This window comes from Charadrius vociferus, unplaced genomic scaffold (genome assembly GCF_000708025.1).
Source record: "Charadrius vociferus isolate BGI_N301 unplaced genomic scaffold, ASM70802v2 scaffold917, whole genome shotgun sequence".
Taxonomy (NCBI): Eukaryota; Metazoa; Chordata; class Aves; order Charadriiformes; family Charadriidae; genus Charadrius; species Charadrius vociferus.
Window position 1 is genome coordinate 107,432 of NW_009649175.1, and position 17,869 is coordinate 125,300.

General features: G+C 35.1%; 2 protein-coding genes across 2 annotated transcripts in view; one reads left to right on the top strand and one right to left on the bottom strand.

The window, feature by feature from the left end:
- The window catches only part of RSPH14 (radial spoke head 14 homolog (Chlamydomonas)), a 98,769-nt gene continuing 80,900 nt past the window's right edge, over positions 1-17,869 (top strand). The window contains exons 1-3 of the mRNA XM_009888562.1: positions 1-214; positions 1,697-1,799; positions 1,997-2,115. Of these exons, the coding sequence (XP_009886864.1) occupies positions 16-214; positions 1,697-1,799; positions 1,997-2,115 (421 nt within the window). The 5' untranslated portion in view covers positions 1-15. The remainder of the gene's footprint in view (positions 215-1,696; positions 1,800-1,996; positions 2,116-17,869) is intronic.
- The window catches only part of GNAZ (guanine nucleotide binding protein (G protein), alpha z polypeptide), a 47,572-nt gene continuing 39,671 nt past the window's right edge, over positions 9,969-17,869 (bottom strand). The window contains exon 2 of the mRNA XM_009888561.1: positions 9,969-12,049. Within this exon, the coding sequence (XP_009886863.1) occupies positions 11,705-12,049 (345 nt within the window). The 3' untranslated portion in view covers positions 9,969-11,704. The remainder of the gene's footprint in view (positions 12,050-17,869) is intronic.

Here is a 17,869-nt window from a genome sequence, read left to right on the forward strand (position 1 = left end):
CCAGGAAAATTTGGGATGGCACATGCTCGTATCTCAGCCAACCTGCCCCCTGATATAGATCCCACAAAAGCTCCTATTGCATTTGGAAAGAGGGCCCTTCCTAAACTCAATGAGGAGTTACAGTCTCCTGAGCTGCTGACTCAGCAGCGGGTGTTGATGGCGCTCTGCGATCTGGTCCATGACCCAGAAAATATCTACCAGGCAATAGAAGTAGGTAAGTGATCTGTTGTAATACGTTTTGACACAGAGGGGGAGGGAAAAACCCACTTTAGTTTTGTGTGCTACTGTATTCCTTCCAATAGCTTTGATGACACAAAATGACCATGAAGATTTTTTGGTTTTAATCTCTACTTGTTTTAATTTAAAAAGGTAAAAAATATTATAATCCTATTATTCATGAATGTTTCAGGCAAAAAAACCCAAAGCAGTGAATTTATGAATTTCTAATAACCTAAAACTACTAAATATATTTTGCTTAGAAAGGGGAAAAGAAAAAGCTTTTCGTTTTCCTAGAGCAGGAAAAAATGGCAAAATCCCTTTTTTTTCCCCCTTTGGTAGACATTTTCTACCGTATATGACATATGATAGTGGTACTTTTCTGGATTTTTCATGCTTGAGGTGTTCAAAATATTTGTATCTTAGTTCCCATAATAGGCAAAAAACTCTGATGAACCTTTTAAATAATAATTAATAAAATAGTATTTAAATAAGGTTTATAAGTTCATTTCCAAAATCTATGAAGTCATCTTTTGCCATTGATTCCTTCAGCAGTGGATAGCATCACACATCCAGATACAAATTTACCAGAGAGACAAAACATCAGAGCTTTTTATGCAGAACTCCTCAGAAGTATCTTAGTGATTGTAGAATGTCTATAACAAAAAAACCAAACCAAAACAAAAAAAAAACACCAACCAAAACCTGGAACTTCATGAGAAATTAAGATACAAGACAATATAACCAAATTTATTATATTAATCAGGATTATATCTGGCCACCACGATTTTCAAAAGTTGGAAGAATCCCGTGTTTGGCTTTTGGGAAAAAAACACCCATGCAAGCTTATCTTCACAATTTTTAGCAGTCTGTCGTGTATCTACATAGCTGATTATGTAACGCTGAGGAAATCCTTCCATTTGCCACTGCTTTTTTCTCCATTTACTTCCTTCATATTTTTTCCTGGTAAGAGATACCAATAATCATGTTCAAAATTTATTCTATTTTTTGATTAACAGTAACTGCTGAAGCAAGGCGAGATTGTTGTTTGATTGTTTTTTTTGTTTGTTCGGTGCTATATGTGTATCCACATAATCATTAATGGTTCACCAATTTTATTTCTACATGTGAGAAGCAATGCTGTGTGGTTTTACATATCCCATGCTACACCTAAAGACAGTTTAAAAAAATGTATGCATCAATCCTGCAAAAACATGGTTTTCTAAAAACATCAATAGCTCCACTGACATTTTTAGAGTTATGTCACTTCTTAAATATTTGCAAGATTAGGATTTAACTTGATACAGAAGTCAGCAGCTTGTTTGTAGCATGGCATTTTTGGCCGTAGGCTTTGAAACTTGAAAGTTTCTTCCCTACTTCACATATGACAATGAGAATTTCACCGTCAGGACAGGATAAAAATTCTCATTTGCCCTTCAAATTGTGAGATAAAACTGTGTATTGCTATTGTGTCTCACAGGATTCTTGGATAACCTGAAGACCTTGCTGCTACATCGTGACAGTACTGTCCGGCAAAAAACAACACAAATCCTCTATATAATGGCGATGCATAATGTTGGCAGGTAGGTGTAATTCGAGAGTTTACTCAATGGTATGGCAAGCAATAAAGATGTTTCAGTGAGTAATAAGAACAGGATTTCTAAGTGTTGGCAAGATACGAGCAATGTAAGTAAGAGTATTTAGTTAAGATTAAGCACGTTGCTAAAATATATGAGTTCTATTATGCTTAGTTAAATCTGTCCTGCGATGTTGTTTGTAGGCAAGGGTTGATCCAAAATGGAGTAATTTCTGCCCTGACTGAGTTCTTGGATGATCCAGTAGATATCTGTCGGAAGAACACGCATCAGATTTTTGAAATGATGGCAAGATTACCTGAAGGTAGGGATTTTTTCAGTAGTTAAGTAATCAAATAGGCAAAGCAGATAGGCGAATTTACCTGATTCCCTATGTAATATCTTCCAGATTTATTTTATTCCATTTTCCTTGAAAATAATTTAAAAACAGTATCTTTTCTATTTTTTCTCACCTTATTTTCTTTAGTTAATTATCCTATGAGAATTTATTCTTTGGGTTCTATGAGAAAACTTTGAAAGGTATTACTCTCATCTTCTTTATTGGAAACAACTATTTACTAGAGCTGTTTTTGCACTTACAAAAATTTGCAAATTCTGTAATAATAGTAAGAAGTATAGAAAATGCTTTACATAGATAACAAGTGAAATGCCCTGTGTTAACATAATACATCTGTGAATAGTCTTGTCTATGTATCCGGGGGGCTGATCCTGCTAGATCTGCTTATTTTGTTAGGTCTTATGCAACTTAATGCTACCTGATCAAGATACAGGTTGTGTGGACTGCATGCTTAAATTTGTATTTCAGAATCTTGCATAAAAAAATCGCTTTGTCCTCTTCTGTTTGAAGTGATGATCAGCTGTTCATCATGGTGTGCTAATTTCACAGCACGCAGGGTTTGTTGAAAGTTTTTCTGGTGTTAGGAGGTACAAATCTTGTGAAAATTGTTTTATGCCCTCCCCACTCATTGCAAGCACTGGTATAGGAGAAGACAAATGAGCAAGTAAGGGCACCATCCATACAGTGCTCATAGGCACTGTTTCTTAAATGTACATTTTCACATTGCTTTCAGGCGTTGAATTTAAAAATAACCAAACCTGGGGGTGAGAACAATGAAGAAGTTTGCTTTCTCTGATATTTTATTCAAATATTGTTTGCCCTTAGCTAAAATTGTTAAACAGACTTGGTAAGATATGAAGTTAAAAATGTGATAAACTACACCTAACTTCAGATGTCGAATTGAGCTGCTTATCCTACACTCCCTGTATAGCAGGAGACAAATCAGTATCTCCATGGGCAAAAAGTCTGACATATCATAGGTGCTTAGTTTAGGATGAGATGAGTTCTGCTGTGGCGATGTCCATTTATCTCCAGTGAGATAAACAGAAGCTGGGTTGCTTACGTCAGAGTCAGGCATCTAACTTCTAAATGCGTCAATCCCAGTAGAGGAATCCAAGCTGAGAATTTGTCTTTGACTTGCCATAAGAGTAAGTTGTTGTACCTTTTACATGCTTTCTTTATATTTATTATGTGTGTTTACAGTTTTCTAAATTTTTTTATACACTAAGGGGATTTATGCTGATTTGTTACTTTTATTTCCAGATTCTATGATTATAATTTCAATAGTTTTCTAATATGAACATTAGTCTTAAACTTTACTCTTCCAGTTGATGAAAACTATAATTTTGATAAAAATTATCAATTAAAAAGCCATACTGCTTAAATTTGTGGGAAAGTATCTTGTCTGAGGAATTACGTTACATTACTGGTGCTTAAAAAATAATTAAATGAATGCTTGAAGCCTTGCTGAGTGTACATGAATTCTGAAAATATAAAGATGTATTATTACATGCATGCAACCCTTTTTAAAGTCCTAAGTAGTTGGATACACAGGAAGGATATTAATATGGTGGGCTAAAAAAAAAACCCACCTAGCCATTTTACAGATTTTCAAATCAAATGAGGCAGGAACTTGGCTTAAGTAAATTTTGACCTGTCTGACTGCCTTTAAAGAATTCTGGCCCTTACCTGTGTAGACAGATAGATACCATCCTGTGAGTATGTGGATCATAATAGAAACTTACAGGAGAAGAAAACTTAACAGAAACAAATAAATGTTGCCAAATTTTTGCAGATCACTATTAATCATTAATCGTTCATCTGTACTGGCAAAGGCCGCCTTCTTAACCTTTCTGCATAATTCAGTAATAAGCCTTGCCGTTCAGTCCCTGCTGTACTGAGCTTTATTATTAATTCTAACCTTCAGATGTGGCTAGATCTCTAGTAGGCTAACAGAGGAGCTTACCACTGGTCTCCTTTTACTGATGCAGTTTTCAGATGTGTGCATGATGCATAACTTAAGTTGACTTAAGGAAACTGCCTCAGGGTTTGGTGGCTGCTGGATTTGAGACTTACAGATGTTAAGTACAACTAATGTTACATGTTACCACCTGCCTGCTTTTAGGTTCTATCTCCCACAATTTGGAACGTTTACTAAGTAGGTTGGAAGTTTAGCTGCATAAGCAGGAAACTTTCACTGGAGGGTGAATAAAAGTTCCAGGCAGGAAAAGCAATTTAAAAAAACCCAAGACCTGAGATGAAGTGAGGGTTTGGGGTTTTTTTCCAGTGTTTGCAGTTAGATACTTTCTAAAAAGCAGGGACTGAAACCAAGGGTTATATAGAAAGAATTTTATTAGAACCATCATTTCTACTTAGACGCTTAGTGTAGTAGTAAGCAATGTTAGCCCTTGGTGGTGCTAAAACATAAAGTGTTGCATATTAAGAATTCCACATAAATCAAAATACATTGCCCAAACCAGAGGATATGTAATGGTACACCATACTGCCACTCAGGTCTACTCCCATTGTTCTATCTTTGTCCTTGCAGGCATCTGAATATATCATCTTAGATCAGGAGCCACTGGGGAACTGTCACAACTGTGAAAACAGTTTGGTGATAAGCAGGAAATGTGAGATTATACTATACAAGGAGAAATCAAGTTGCTTGCTGGAGTGGAAGGACTATCCAACCCCTCCTGAGCTGAGAACTCAGCAAAAGCTGAGAACCAGCTGCAGCAGCGTCTCTCCTCAAAGCCTTGCCTCTGATTGAAGGCAAAAGATTCACAGCCGCTCTGAAGTGAGCAGGAGCTTCTGCCAGACAAAGACCAACTTCTGAATCATGTTACAGTCCCAACTTAGTGAAAGTTGCCTATATTTACAGGAAAGACTACAATCCTCTGAGTGGTAGTTGCTTTTCAGTGAGGCTTCTCTTGAGCTAAGACTGATACTCATTTCTTCACTTTACATCTCCCACTTCAGGTACTGGTTGCAGATAAGAATCAGGTTTTCCAAATGAAATTAACATTGAGACTTGTTGCAGGGAATTGTTCTGGACTTTTGTCTCCAAAAAGCAGAAAAGGGCAATTCGTAGTATGAATAGAGGGAATTTAAATAATTGAAAAATTAGTTATTTGGTAAATTCTGTGCATCAGTGCCTTCATTGCAATTTCCTTTTAAATATAAGTAAGGAGAGTTCCTTTATTAGAAATCTGATATTATGTCTCTTTTGAATAAATTGTTTTCTGTTCGTTAATTCTCAGCATTTAGTGTAATCGTAATATATTTGCACTGATCATGCTCTGTATAGATGTAGGCCAACTTTTTCCGTATTTTACACCCCCCCCTTCTATTTATAAGCAATTAAAAATTAATGTAGAGGAACTGTTTACATCTGTGAAGCAAGCAGAATTTTATCTTTATCTTCTGATCCTATATTCACATATCTCAGATAACATGATATGTCTAGCAGCCTCTTCATAGCTTCAGTCATACCTTTCTAGGTGAAATTCTCTTCCAAAGCTTAATTTCTTCAGCTATGAAATGATGGCAGATTTTGACCATTTCCTCTGTCAATGTTTGTGCTATTAAAAGCCTGCAAGGTTCATTCAGGATAGAAGACCTTGACTAGATAAATTTAGTCTTGCATAACTTTCTACAGACCAGATTTTCATATAGTGTCCTTTGACAGTTTGGGGGTGAGGGGAGAATAGATAAAACCTGCAATCCTCAACCTGTCAGGTACATACAGTATATTAAAGATCAGTAGTGTAGAAGCTGAGCTAGCATTTCGTCTGTGAGATTATCTCTGAGTAATTATCCTTGGAAAAAGTTTTTTTTCCTGAGTCACATGTATTCCTTTTATATAAATTTATGTTATGTTTTTATATAAAGTTATATAAATATAACATATATAAAAACATACATGCCTATATATATTGGATTTGAAGTAACTCCTTGAGCAGAATTGCGTGACTGTGGAATGGACGCACATACAGATGGCTACTTACAAGAAAAACAGAAAGGTGCCAAATCTGTTTTCTTTGCTATGAGACAATTTGGGGAATTATCAGGCAGAGCAGCAAATATTTTCCAATAGGTAGTAAGAGTCACAAGGCCCAATGTAATTCATTTGACATATTACAGATACAAAAATAGTCTCTGCTGGTAATTCAGCCTTCTTCAGCTAGCCAAGAAACTGTCTGTCGTTCTCATTGCATTTACTTCTTACACCTCACACCCAGATAATGGGATAGGATGTACCTTATATCAGCTGGAGGAAGTCAGCAACTAATATACCATTCCACAGCTAGATTTCTGGTGTTTTCTAGGCCTGAGGTAATTTACAGGGCCAATAAAGCAGTATGTTCTACACTAGACAAAAGAAACATAAGCTATACAACATGCATTTGGCATGAAGTGTCGTTGCTATTGTTCACTGGGAAGTGGTCGGTGACTCCAGTTAGCTTTATGCCAGGCCACCTGGTCTTTCTCCAAACAGGAGTAATTTAGGAAAATGTGGTTATTTTAAGCAAATCCACTTGCAGACTATTTTTAATTCTTAAGTTTAAGGATGTATATCAGTATCCTCCAGGAACAGAGGGATCATTAAAATCCAAAAGGTAGGAAAATCCATAGAGATTGGGAGAGCACTGAGGGGTAACATTTCCAGAAAAAATAAAAACTTAGTGGCAATAATTAATGGGCAGAAGGAGGACAAAAATATGATTATATATTCAATAGAGGATAGGTGAGAGAGAAGAACCAGCAGCAGGAGAAAATTAAGAACACTGGCAAAAATTAATAGCAAAGCTTTCACTCTTCGTGTAAACAATTTGTTAACACACAATACTTAATGTTAGTGAAAGGGTGTTATGCCATGATAAATGACTTGGGCAGTAACAACTGCAAAAATAGTTCTAGGTTATGATTAATACTAGAAAAATATAATAATTCTTACCCATTATCTGTCCTGTCTTTTATGGGTACTTAATCCTTTTAGGCAAAGACTGAGGTGGATTGAATGGGGCAATGGATTTTTAAGCTTGCCAGAACCTCTATTTGGGAAGAGTCCAAGAGATAATATTTCTCCTACTTTACTGACCCACAGTGTCTCCACTATTCCACCCTTGAAAAATCATAACCAATCAGATCTGTGGATAAGGACCATTTAAGGATACCTCTTTCACTTTGAAATTTGTTTTGCTGTATGGAGTGCAAATGATAAAAGGACAGATGGCATTCTTATTGCAACAGATGGAACATCTCTTCTGTGAATGTCATTGTTGCCCAGGTGAAGTGAAATCCCAGCTGTATTAATGCAGTTCTTTCAGGTGGCAGTGCACTGCATCACTGATAAACCTGAGAACTGAAAAAAATAGATGCAAATTTAGTTGCATGATTTATCCAGGTGGACAGCTAACAGTCAAGGGATTTCACTTCAGCACCTGTCTTTGGCCCAAACTTTTTAATTTTATCTTCCCTGTGCCTCAGTTTTCTTAAACAATCAGAAAATAGAATTACTTCTGTGTAAAACAATTTATTTTAATATCTTGAATTCTTCAGGTAGAAAACAGAGTAACCATGAGTTACTCAGAAAACTAAGATAAAAAACATCATAGGAATTAAATAGTTAGAGAGTTAATAGCAAGGAATTGCTATTCAGAGAACCTGATTATGTGAATTGATTATTTAAACTTAATTATTTAATGTTTTATTCCCCGCTATGCTTTTCTTAAGCTAAGTAGGAACACACAGCAGTGCTTCAATTTTTCTCCTTCCCAAGATAGCCTTAATTCAAAGAGAAATTTAACTGACTCCTTTTCTTTAGAAATACCCCTAGGCCTTTATTAAAATATCCTAGGTTCTCCACTTCTATTGTAGGTTGTCCGTAATACTTGTGTTAGAAGGACCTTCTTAGTTGAATAAAGATTTGAGTTTTAATATAAAATGTCTCTTACCCTCCTCATAACTGACTACACTTTTGGTTTTGGTTTTCCTAGCCAGCTTTCCTACCTAGAAGCTATACTCTAATGAATGCCAGTGCTTTCTTGTCACTTCTTTCACTAGTCTGAAATGGCCACAGTACCATGAAAGCTAGAGGTGAAGGAAGCATAACATCTAATAGTCCACTCATTGGAAAAGGAAGCCCTAGCTCATTTTATACCTTGCTCAAAATTCAACTGGCTAATAATCAGGTATTACAGTATAGAAAGCAATTTAGACTAGAAGTACTGTGCAATTTCTCAAGTAAATGATAGCACTTTAACAGTAAACAAAGTTAGAGGATCCTATACTAACTCTATAGACTGTACTAGTAATTACCATATAGAGCTTTTAGTAAACTCACCAAGTCAAGCAGCTTGAATGCAAATATCACAAGCAGACAATAGTATCTTCTCATTACAAGTAAGACATAAATACTCCCTGTGTGGCATGACAAACCTTTTATACCTTCATGGTGCAGCCTCATTGGCTCTTTTGCCTCTGTTCTTCAGGTGTAACCATTGACAGGGAATGCTTAAAGGGACCCTAAGTCTTCAGTACAGGGATAAAATACCTCATATTGATTTTTCCCCATTATTGATTATATCTGGTCTGAAAAGTTTTGAAAGTCTTAACCCATGACTTGAGCCTCAGAGAATATATTTGGTTATGGTTGCATTGTCTAGCAAGGTTGAAAATTATTACTGCTTGAACAACTACCTTCAAGAGTATTGTAGTTCTCTTGGCAGTCCCAGATCATTATTAGCTTAAGTCTCTAGGTCACTTAGAAAAATCCTAGCTTGAATTTAGATATCCTCAAAGAGGTCAAAAGAAGGATTCTTAAACATAAGGTAAGAAAGATTAAGATTTCTTGATGCATTTTGTAGAAATGCCAAGAAGCAAACAAAGGAATGAAACTATCCAAGCACTATCAAATATTTTCAGCTGATCTCAGAAATGATTAATGGGGTGAAGGGTTCTAAGTCAAATTCTGTTTAAACTCCAGGGATATTATTTATCTAGCATCCTCTAGCAAGTTATATTTATGAGTTTATGCTGTTTGTACAAGAGTTGCACCTTTTCTTAATGTACGTCCAGAATTCAGTTAGAGGATGTTCTAGAACCACCTTGTTATAGTCCAAATGGATGGAACTTTCAGGAAAACTTCAATGAGAAACCATCAATAAGACTTAAGCTGATAGACCACCTTATATGGTCACTTCTAAAAAGTACTTAGAATGTTCTTAAAGCCTAATTTTTCACAAGCATGAGCCAGACAGAATTTTGTATTGATTTTGGGAGACTTGCTGAGAGCTCAGTAGTACAAAAACATGAACATATTTTCCAAGTTTTTTTCAATCTTTAAATACAGGTTTAGGAGACTAACTTCAGGTACTATTCAAAAATATATACATGTCCTTATACCTAGGCATGTATTTCTAAGCATAGACATCTGTGCAAAGTACCTGCTTGTGTAAGACAATATACAAGTAGGCTTCTTATGTATCTTGCAGATACCATGGAAGTTTCTTTCGTGGCATTTCCTATAGATCTTGATCTATAACTTCTACTAACCATCTCCCCCTACAATATAACGATAACGTGCATTCAGAATTTGTAAAGATATTAAATGGGAACACATTCCTTAAATCTGAGTTCCTCAGATGTAATTGCTTAAGACTGAAATTGCTGAATGTTGGTGAAGAAACTGATGAAAAAAATCTTGAGCAAGTAAACAAAAGTCAGCAGTCTGTCATAAAGGAAAGAAAACTTCAAACATTATCCAATTAAGTAACTGTCATAACACTAATTAATGAACACTCTATAGACACATTCGGTATCATTTGAATTATTTATTTTTTTTAAGTGGACAATTTAAATGTTGATGTTATTAACCATTTTATTTTAAATTTCTTAGAGCCCTTGGCTGAAATTTCTTGCACTAATCATAGTACATGGGGGAACAAAAGTAGAAGGTTGTTTTCCAGTGTGCATGTGTGTCTGTGTCTTTGTGTACGTATGTGCTTTACAGTTATCAAACATATATTTACACACCAACTTTACACTGAAGTCTTTAAGAAGTCTTTTCTATGGCAGGGGAAGGAATCAACTGACCAATGACTTAGGTCTATATGATCCATTTGAGATTTTCCAGTATAGTCCCACAGAGCTTCTTATGCATTCAAACTTTTGCCGGAATGTTACTTCATACAGTAGTGTTTCTTTATGAGATGAAACCTGGAGCTGAGGAATGCATCTTTTCAGTTTCCTTAACTTCACTAAACTGTAAATAATTTAAATTATTAAATTGAAATATCAAGACATTTAGTTATTGTTCATATCGCTCATCTTTAACCTTCTAATAATACATCACATTTTTAAAATAATTAGAAAAACAACGAAAAAAGACTTTGGAGGCTATATACTACACAATCTCCATGGCTCCTGCTTCTTGGGAAATCTATTACAATATTACAATTCCCAGAATGTATTTGGAGCAGTGGAACAGAATTGTCCGTTGGCAACTTTCACGTTCAGCAATCCAGACACTACAACAATAATTTAAAAAATTGCCTTGTGATTTATTTTTTTATCTGTATTAAAAAAGGAACACTAACCTACTTCTTAAATGTAGTTTGTTTTTTGTGAAACACCACAAGATTTGGCAAAAAAAGATGTAAAAGAAGACTGTTTTGATGTATAAAACTCCTTATCAGTAGAAGAAACACTGACCTTAATTTGGCCTATTCATAGATTCATTTCATGTAGTTTTGCTGCATATTTGAAGCCTTAAAGACCAGAAAGAGCTGCTAGTCAGTTTGGAAATCACAGAACAGTTGCGCACCAACAATTCCTTTAACAGGCAAGGTGTCCATGATAAACAGTAAAGTAAAGTAGAAGTGTGTACATATTATATGCTGTGAGTCATGTGCATGTGCATACATGATGTATGTGTATATACTGTTTGGCTGTGTGCACCAATATTGTGGGTGCATGCCCATTCTCTACAGATTTAAGTAGTATTTTGCTTAAACTCTCCTGTTCTGTAGCTTCTGGTTTGAACTAGTTTTTCTCCCCAACACAACCATTCTGCTCCACACCCTGCAAACGAATTCATCTGTCACTCACCAGCTTTATATCTTCATGTCAGTAAAATTTTATGAAAACTGGATGAAGAATTATTTCTTACATAGAACATGATAACACTCCCACTGTAGGAAATGGAATGAAACAAATGGAATAAAAGTGCAGTGACTGTGGTGAAAATGTCTCCACAGAGTTATGCCTCAATCTCTTTTTTTGTTTTGTTTAGGGTTTTTGAGTTGTTGGATTCTTTTTTTCACTGGGGGTGTGTGTGGTTTTTTTGGAGAGGAGGCTTTCACTCTCCAGCACGTGTATTTGTGGAAAATGATATAGCAGGTTAAGGGGGCATAAGAGGAACTGTGTACATACATCAGATTTCCCCTTTTCTCTCCTTGGGCTACTAAGCATTGCCCCATTTTCTTCCACTAGCAGTGGAAGTGCTTAGCCCCTTCTTTATCACTTCAGGAAAACAGGTTAAGCCCAAGGATTCTTAGCAGAGGCCAATATATTTGAGATTGTTCTGAATGATGACATCTGTCACTGCATCAAAGACAAATTGGATGTTACTGGTATCAGTGGCGCAGGTGAAGTGTGAGTAGATCTCCTTGGTCTCCTTGTTGCGATTCAAGTCCTCAAACTGGCGTTGGATGTAGACTGCTGCCTCCTCATAAGTGTTTTGGCCTTTGTATTCAGGAAAGCAGACTGTTAAGGGGATGCGTCGGATTTTTTCTGCCAGCAGATCTTTCTTATTCAAAAAAAGGATGAGGGAAGTGTTGATAAACCAATTGTTGTTGCAGATGGAATCAAAAAGACGCAAACTTTCTGCCATTCGACTCTGTAGGGGAGGAAACAACAGTGTCAACAATAGCGTTCCAGCATAACTGTGAAAAGCACACAAAATAAATTCTTATGTCTATCACTGAGCAAAATGTGCCTTTAGAAACAACTCTTTTTTTTTTTTTTTGGTGACTGTCCGTTTTACCTGACCGTGACATTTCAGAGATCTTAATTTACTTATTTTGATACATTTCACCACAGATGACTACTTCCTTTATTTTTTAAAGTATTTCACAACTATGGAGGAAAGTCTAAAACTGAAAATTTAGAAACAATAGGTGTAACTTGGGAAAACATTGTTCTGTTCAAACTTAGGTTAGCACTATAAACAAATTCTTTAAAAAAAAGGTATGACTAATTTCTAAGGATTTCACACTACAGAAACATTCTGCTGTTAACTTTTTTTAAAAAAGACAGAACTACAACAGCACAATTGTAATGTTGCATCATTAGATGTGTAGTTTAGCACACCATACATACTCAGAATTTTTTCCTTGCCTTACTTCTCCCCATTGTATAATGGTAAGCTTGGAAGAATACACAAGAGCCACATTCTACTATGATGGGACAACTTGTATATTTATAGGTGAAAGCTGAGTTTAGCCAGACATGGTTTAACATCTTTCTGTTGCTACCCTGAGTAGGCAAGCTCCATTTACGAACAATTTAGGGTGACCACAACAATTACATATTTGGAAATAACAATCCAATGCTGCTATAAACTGAAAGCAGAAGGATCCGTTGGAAGAAATTAATGAGCATGCTGAATTCACAAGTGTTGTGGCTGCAATAAGCTCATGATGCAGCTGGAGCTGTCCATGGTACCGAGTTCTCCCAGACGGCCGAGGTTATTGCTCGGTTTACGCCTATAAATAGGCGTAAACAAATGTAATCTTTTGCATAGAAAATATTCTAGACGACTAAAATAAATATCACTCAAGTATTTTCAAAAAAAGATACAGAACATATCTTAATCAGACATTTTTGCTAAGGTCAATGTTTTCCAGCGTGTTGCAACTTAGGTCTTTATTTCTGTTAGGTTTCATTGGCACATCAGCATTATCAGTATCTGACTAACTTTAGTCACATACTTGTCTAACAGGAAATTTTTTTTAGGTACACACTCTTATTTTCTACTTAAAGGAAAACATCTCTTTTCACCAAGTCATCCTATTCGTATTTGGAGAATGTTGATAAGCACAGCATTTTACAATTAAGAAACAAGTTTTCATTCTGAACTTTTTCAATACCCAGCAATAATTTTTATTAATAAAACTATAATTCTTGAATAAGCAGACATTTATTCTCTCCCAGGTTCAGGTGTGTTCATGTACTGCTGAAAGTAGGAAAAGGATATATGACTGAAAACTTGGAATCAGTTTTTTCTGTACAGCAAATGTATTAGGAAAAAAGTGCAGAAACAAATATTCACAAAACAAGGTACATTTTAAAAAATGGAAATTATATAGATTCTGAAGATTTCATAGGCTTTGAGACAGCGGTAACATAGGCTGAAAATTGGAATTCTTGCAGTGATGTCTATTTAATTTCTTTAATATTTTTTTTATTTTAACTAGAAGAGTCTTGTAGCTGTGTGCCGGATATTGTCTTCTTCAAAATTAACATCAACTAATTTTTCAGCTTGGTGATAATGCTATTTTGACCTCTGTGGACCACTTTGATATCACATTCCAAAGCCTGACTTATGCTTTTTCATCATTGCCATCTAATACTCTTCAGATACCCCAAAAAATTGTTTGCAATTTTTGAGCATCTTTAAAATCTCAGAACACTGTAAGGCATATCTCCTTCCTGTAGACCCGATCCAATGCATAGCTCTCAAAATCATTTCAAGTAGGTAAACCAATGTGATGTTAATCACAGCGTGAAATTCAGTATTCTTACTCATGTGTCCAGATAAATTGATTTTGTACGGGAAACCTTTCTGTAAAGCTGTTAGCTCTCAGCCAAATGACAAGCCTACAGTTAATATTTAACCTACAGCTAAAGTATTAGCTATTGTTCCTTCTCACTTTTTTCTTTTGTTTAGGCTTTATACTGCTGAAGACATTGTTGTGAGAAATCATGGTTTATTCCTGTTTTATCTTCAACAGTCCTTCCCACTGTTTTGAGATAACACCAAGATTTATTGCACCCTGGTCACAAGGTGCAAAGAATCCTTGCACAGTCGGCTATATAAAGCTGATAAACCATGGACAAAATACGGAGAAAGCTTTTCATGTACAGCAATACAGAGGATAATCTTAACTTCCTTAAAAACAATAAACAAGTTAAATATCTATGGAAATTTGTTCCTTGTTAAGTTTCCATAAAGAAATGCATCTATTCAGATGATTATTCTTTAAACTGATCTCTACAAAAAATGTTCAGATCACTGTTTCGTGTATTTGTGGAGTCTGTTTTTTTAACTCAATGTATCTTTCATAATTTTTTTCTCTTCAGACAAAGTGAATTTGCAATACTGTCCTGCTAAATTAAGAAAATAAATCCTGTTCTTGTTTAGAGTATCTCTTACTTTCAGTATTCTCAGATCATGAGATTGCATAAAGTTTAATATAATTTCTTCAGCTTAGTCCATATAGCAAATTTAATCAAGATTAAGCATGACTGATCAGCATAGGGCACAATGGAAAGGAGGGCTATTGTGAATGATGGTCATCATTAATGATATATCAGGGTACAGTTCCAGTTCCTCTCAATCTGTTGTCTTTGGTCTCACTTTGTATCATAGTGACATAGTGGATGGTTTCATAATACGTACAGATCATGAATTTAGTGACTTCAGAGGAGACATTGGAGGAAGAGCAACTTTGTGGTTGTTAACTTTTTATATAGTGGCATGCCTTGCCATCTGAAAGAAGAACTGCCGATTTGATATTTTTTATTTAAGTAAGAGAAAAATAATACTGAAAAATGTCTGTTAAAACTCTTGGAGATTACTACTCCCTTTTCACAGAACCTCTCCATTCCCACCTGTTGACTGATCTTTCAACAAACAAAAACACATTAATCAAAAGCTACTAATTAGTAGGCACTGATCAAGATTATTTTCTTCAAGAATATGTTTTGTCTGATTCCTTGGAGCAGAGAAGCAGTCTTAAGCTTTTTTCACATAAGACCGTTCAATTCATGACTAACAGACACATTTCAACCCATAGGATGTTTTGGGGTGGCCAATTTTAAAACCTTTATCATGCATTTTCCTATGTCCTGTTATATATGCCCAGATCCTGGCATTAGTTCTGGATGCTGCTGTTAGCCCTGTCCAATTCCACACTGATGCAACTTGTTTTCAGAAATACCTCTTGTAACAAAAAACAAAAGGAAAGTTCATTTGACTTCTTGCATTTATACCTGATATAAAATACTAGCATTCTTCCCAAGTGAAAAAAAAAAATTGCTTTTTGATGGACTTGGTATTCTTTTGTCATATATATACAAGGAACATAAATTTTGCAAAAGTTCACAATAGCTATATAGTTTATCATTCTGTATAAACATATTACATCAGATATATTGGTCAAGCACATTTAGAGAATCCACATTTTTTTAAATAATTTTATAGCAGAAGGCAGTGAAAATAAGGCATCAGAGATGACACACAGAATTCTTTGTGGAATCACAATGTGTATCAAGTAATATATTCCTTCCACTAAAGATATGTGCCATAGCGCACACTGGCATTGTTCTCACGGTACCAACAGGTACAGTACTTTGTACGTTTGCTTACTTTGGATAGTGATTCTATTACCACTATGCCACTTCACTAATTTCTAATATTCCCACCTATAATTTTGCATAATTGACTCCTTTGATTTCTTCTAATGTTAACCTGTAATGAATTTACTGTTTTGAACAGTATTAGCTGTATTTCCCATATAGATTTTTCTGCAAGTATTGCACTGCTTTGTATATGCAATATCTTAGGTTTCTAAAACCTTATGTGTACATCATTAGTCACCTCAGTGGTCCAGCGTAAGTGAACAGAAGGGATTTGTGATATGAAAAAAGAGTATATTTTGTTTACAAGATTATTTGCAAATATGTATGTGTTCCATTTGTCTGACTTGTGTTCAGATGGGATGAAAATAATCTAGAGCTTGGGTATTTTTGTTGTTGTTTGACTGTTAAGTATTCTAGACAGTTTTCCTGTTTGGAAAGTGGAGGTGAGAGGATGATTTTGGCTTTTAATAGAAGTAACAGTATTTTGGGCCTAATTATCCTAAAATTTGTATCAGTTGTGTCTAGTGCATCTCCCTTGACTTCACTAGAGTCACTTCATATTTCGACTGGTGAGATGGAGAGAGAGGAATCATTCACTGTTTATTACCTGAAAAGTAATATGAAAATATAATTTTTCTTAATTTGGTTTTATTAGAGAATTAAAATGTGTGTTATTGTTATTACTTCAAAGGAAATCTGCAACAGTATTGATCATTATTGTTACACTAAAACAGTATCCTGAAAAAATTACCCTTTAAAAATGTATAGTTGCTGAAATAAGAGAGGTCTGTTTTACCTAAGCTTTTCAAATTACCTCTTTTACCTCCCTCATTTTATTTGTGTTACTATTCTTTTTCATTTGCTATGGATTGACTTGGTCAGAATTGCATCCTCTGTTCTTGGAGTTCCATGAATGCATTGATTTAGTTATTTTAGTGATTAATTCTATGTTTACAGATTAAAACCATGGACCTTTGGCAGTTTCCAGTCATTTCAAAAGCCCCAGGAGCACCGGGGTGCACCATGATGGCTGGCCCTGCCACAGCAGTAGTATATAGCCATGTTGAAAACTAACTCACAAGCCTCTTAAGGCATACTGAAATATAAGCAAAATTATATAGTCCCTATATTTGGGGTTTTTTGTTTACTTCTTCCTTTGTAAAGGTGGGGTTGTCTGACTTTTGAGCCTACTTTATATACAGACAGATTTACAGGTGTAAAAATGTGGCTTTAGAAATCTGTTTGAGGGTTTATTTTTTATTTTCACAATGCAAATCCTGACATAACAGATAATCCCCTAAGAACATCATAGGTTTGTTTCCAAATAATCACTCTCTTCTTCTTTCCTTGAATTTGTAGCTGATAATAAAACCATACGAGAAATTTTTAGCTCAGTTGAAATGCCTTTGTGAATTGTCTGGAAAAAAGTGTTTTAGGGCTAATATAGGTTTTTGGCCAACTCTCAGAACATTCACGCCAACAGGATATTGCATTTTAAGAGGTTTGTGTTTAGTACTGTATTTTGTAGTGAATCATAATACTGTCCCTCTACTACCAAATCTTCAGTTGTAGTCTATAGTCTAAAGACAAAATCAGAGACTTAAAACCATTCCATAAATTGTGAGATGTACAAGAGGACATGGCAGTTTTAAATGAATGTAAACTTGGTGATCTCTTCCATGATGTAAAGAAAGAATTAGTAAACTGTTGTAGCAGACACCTAAGAAATTTCTTCTTCAATGTAACATCATTATTATAATACTGGTGGGTATTTGAAAGTCACAAAAACCTTAACTAAACCAAATGGAATTTCTTTTAGTCAAAATGCAAAGTTAATCGGGAATTATTTCCAACGAAGATGCAGGCTATATTACACCATTGTGAGACTATGGCTGCATGGTATAAATGCATGATATACCTTGGGAATTGAACACCAAAATCCATTTCATAATTTAACTATCATAGTAAAAGTAGGAAAATGTATCACTTGACAATGAGGAAATTTATCAGAAAGGAAAAACCAAGTCTTCAAATAACAGTAAGATGTCATCCATATAATTGTGAAAAATTAAGG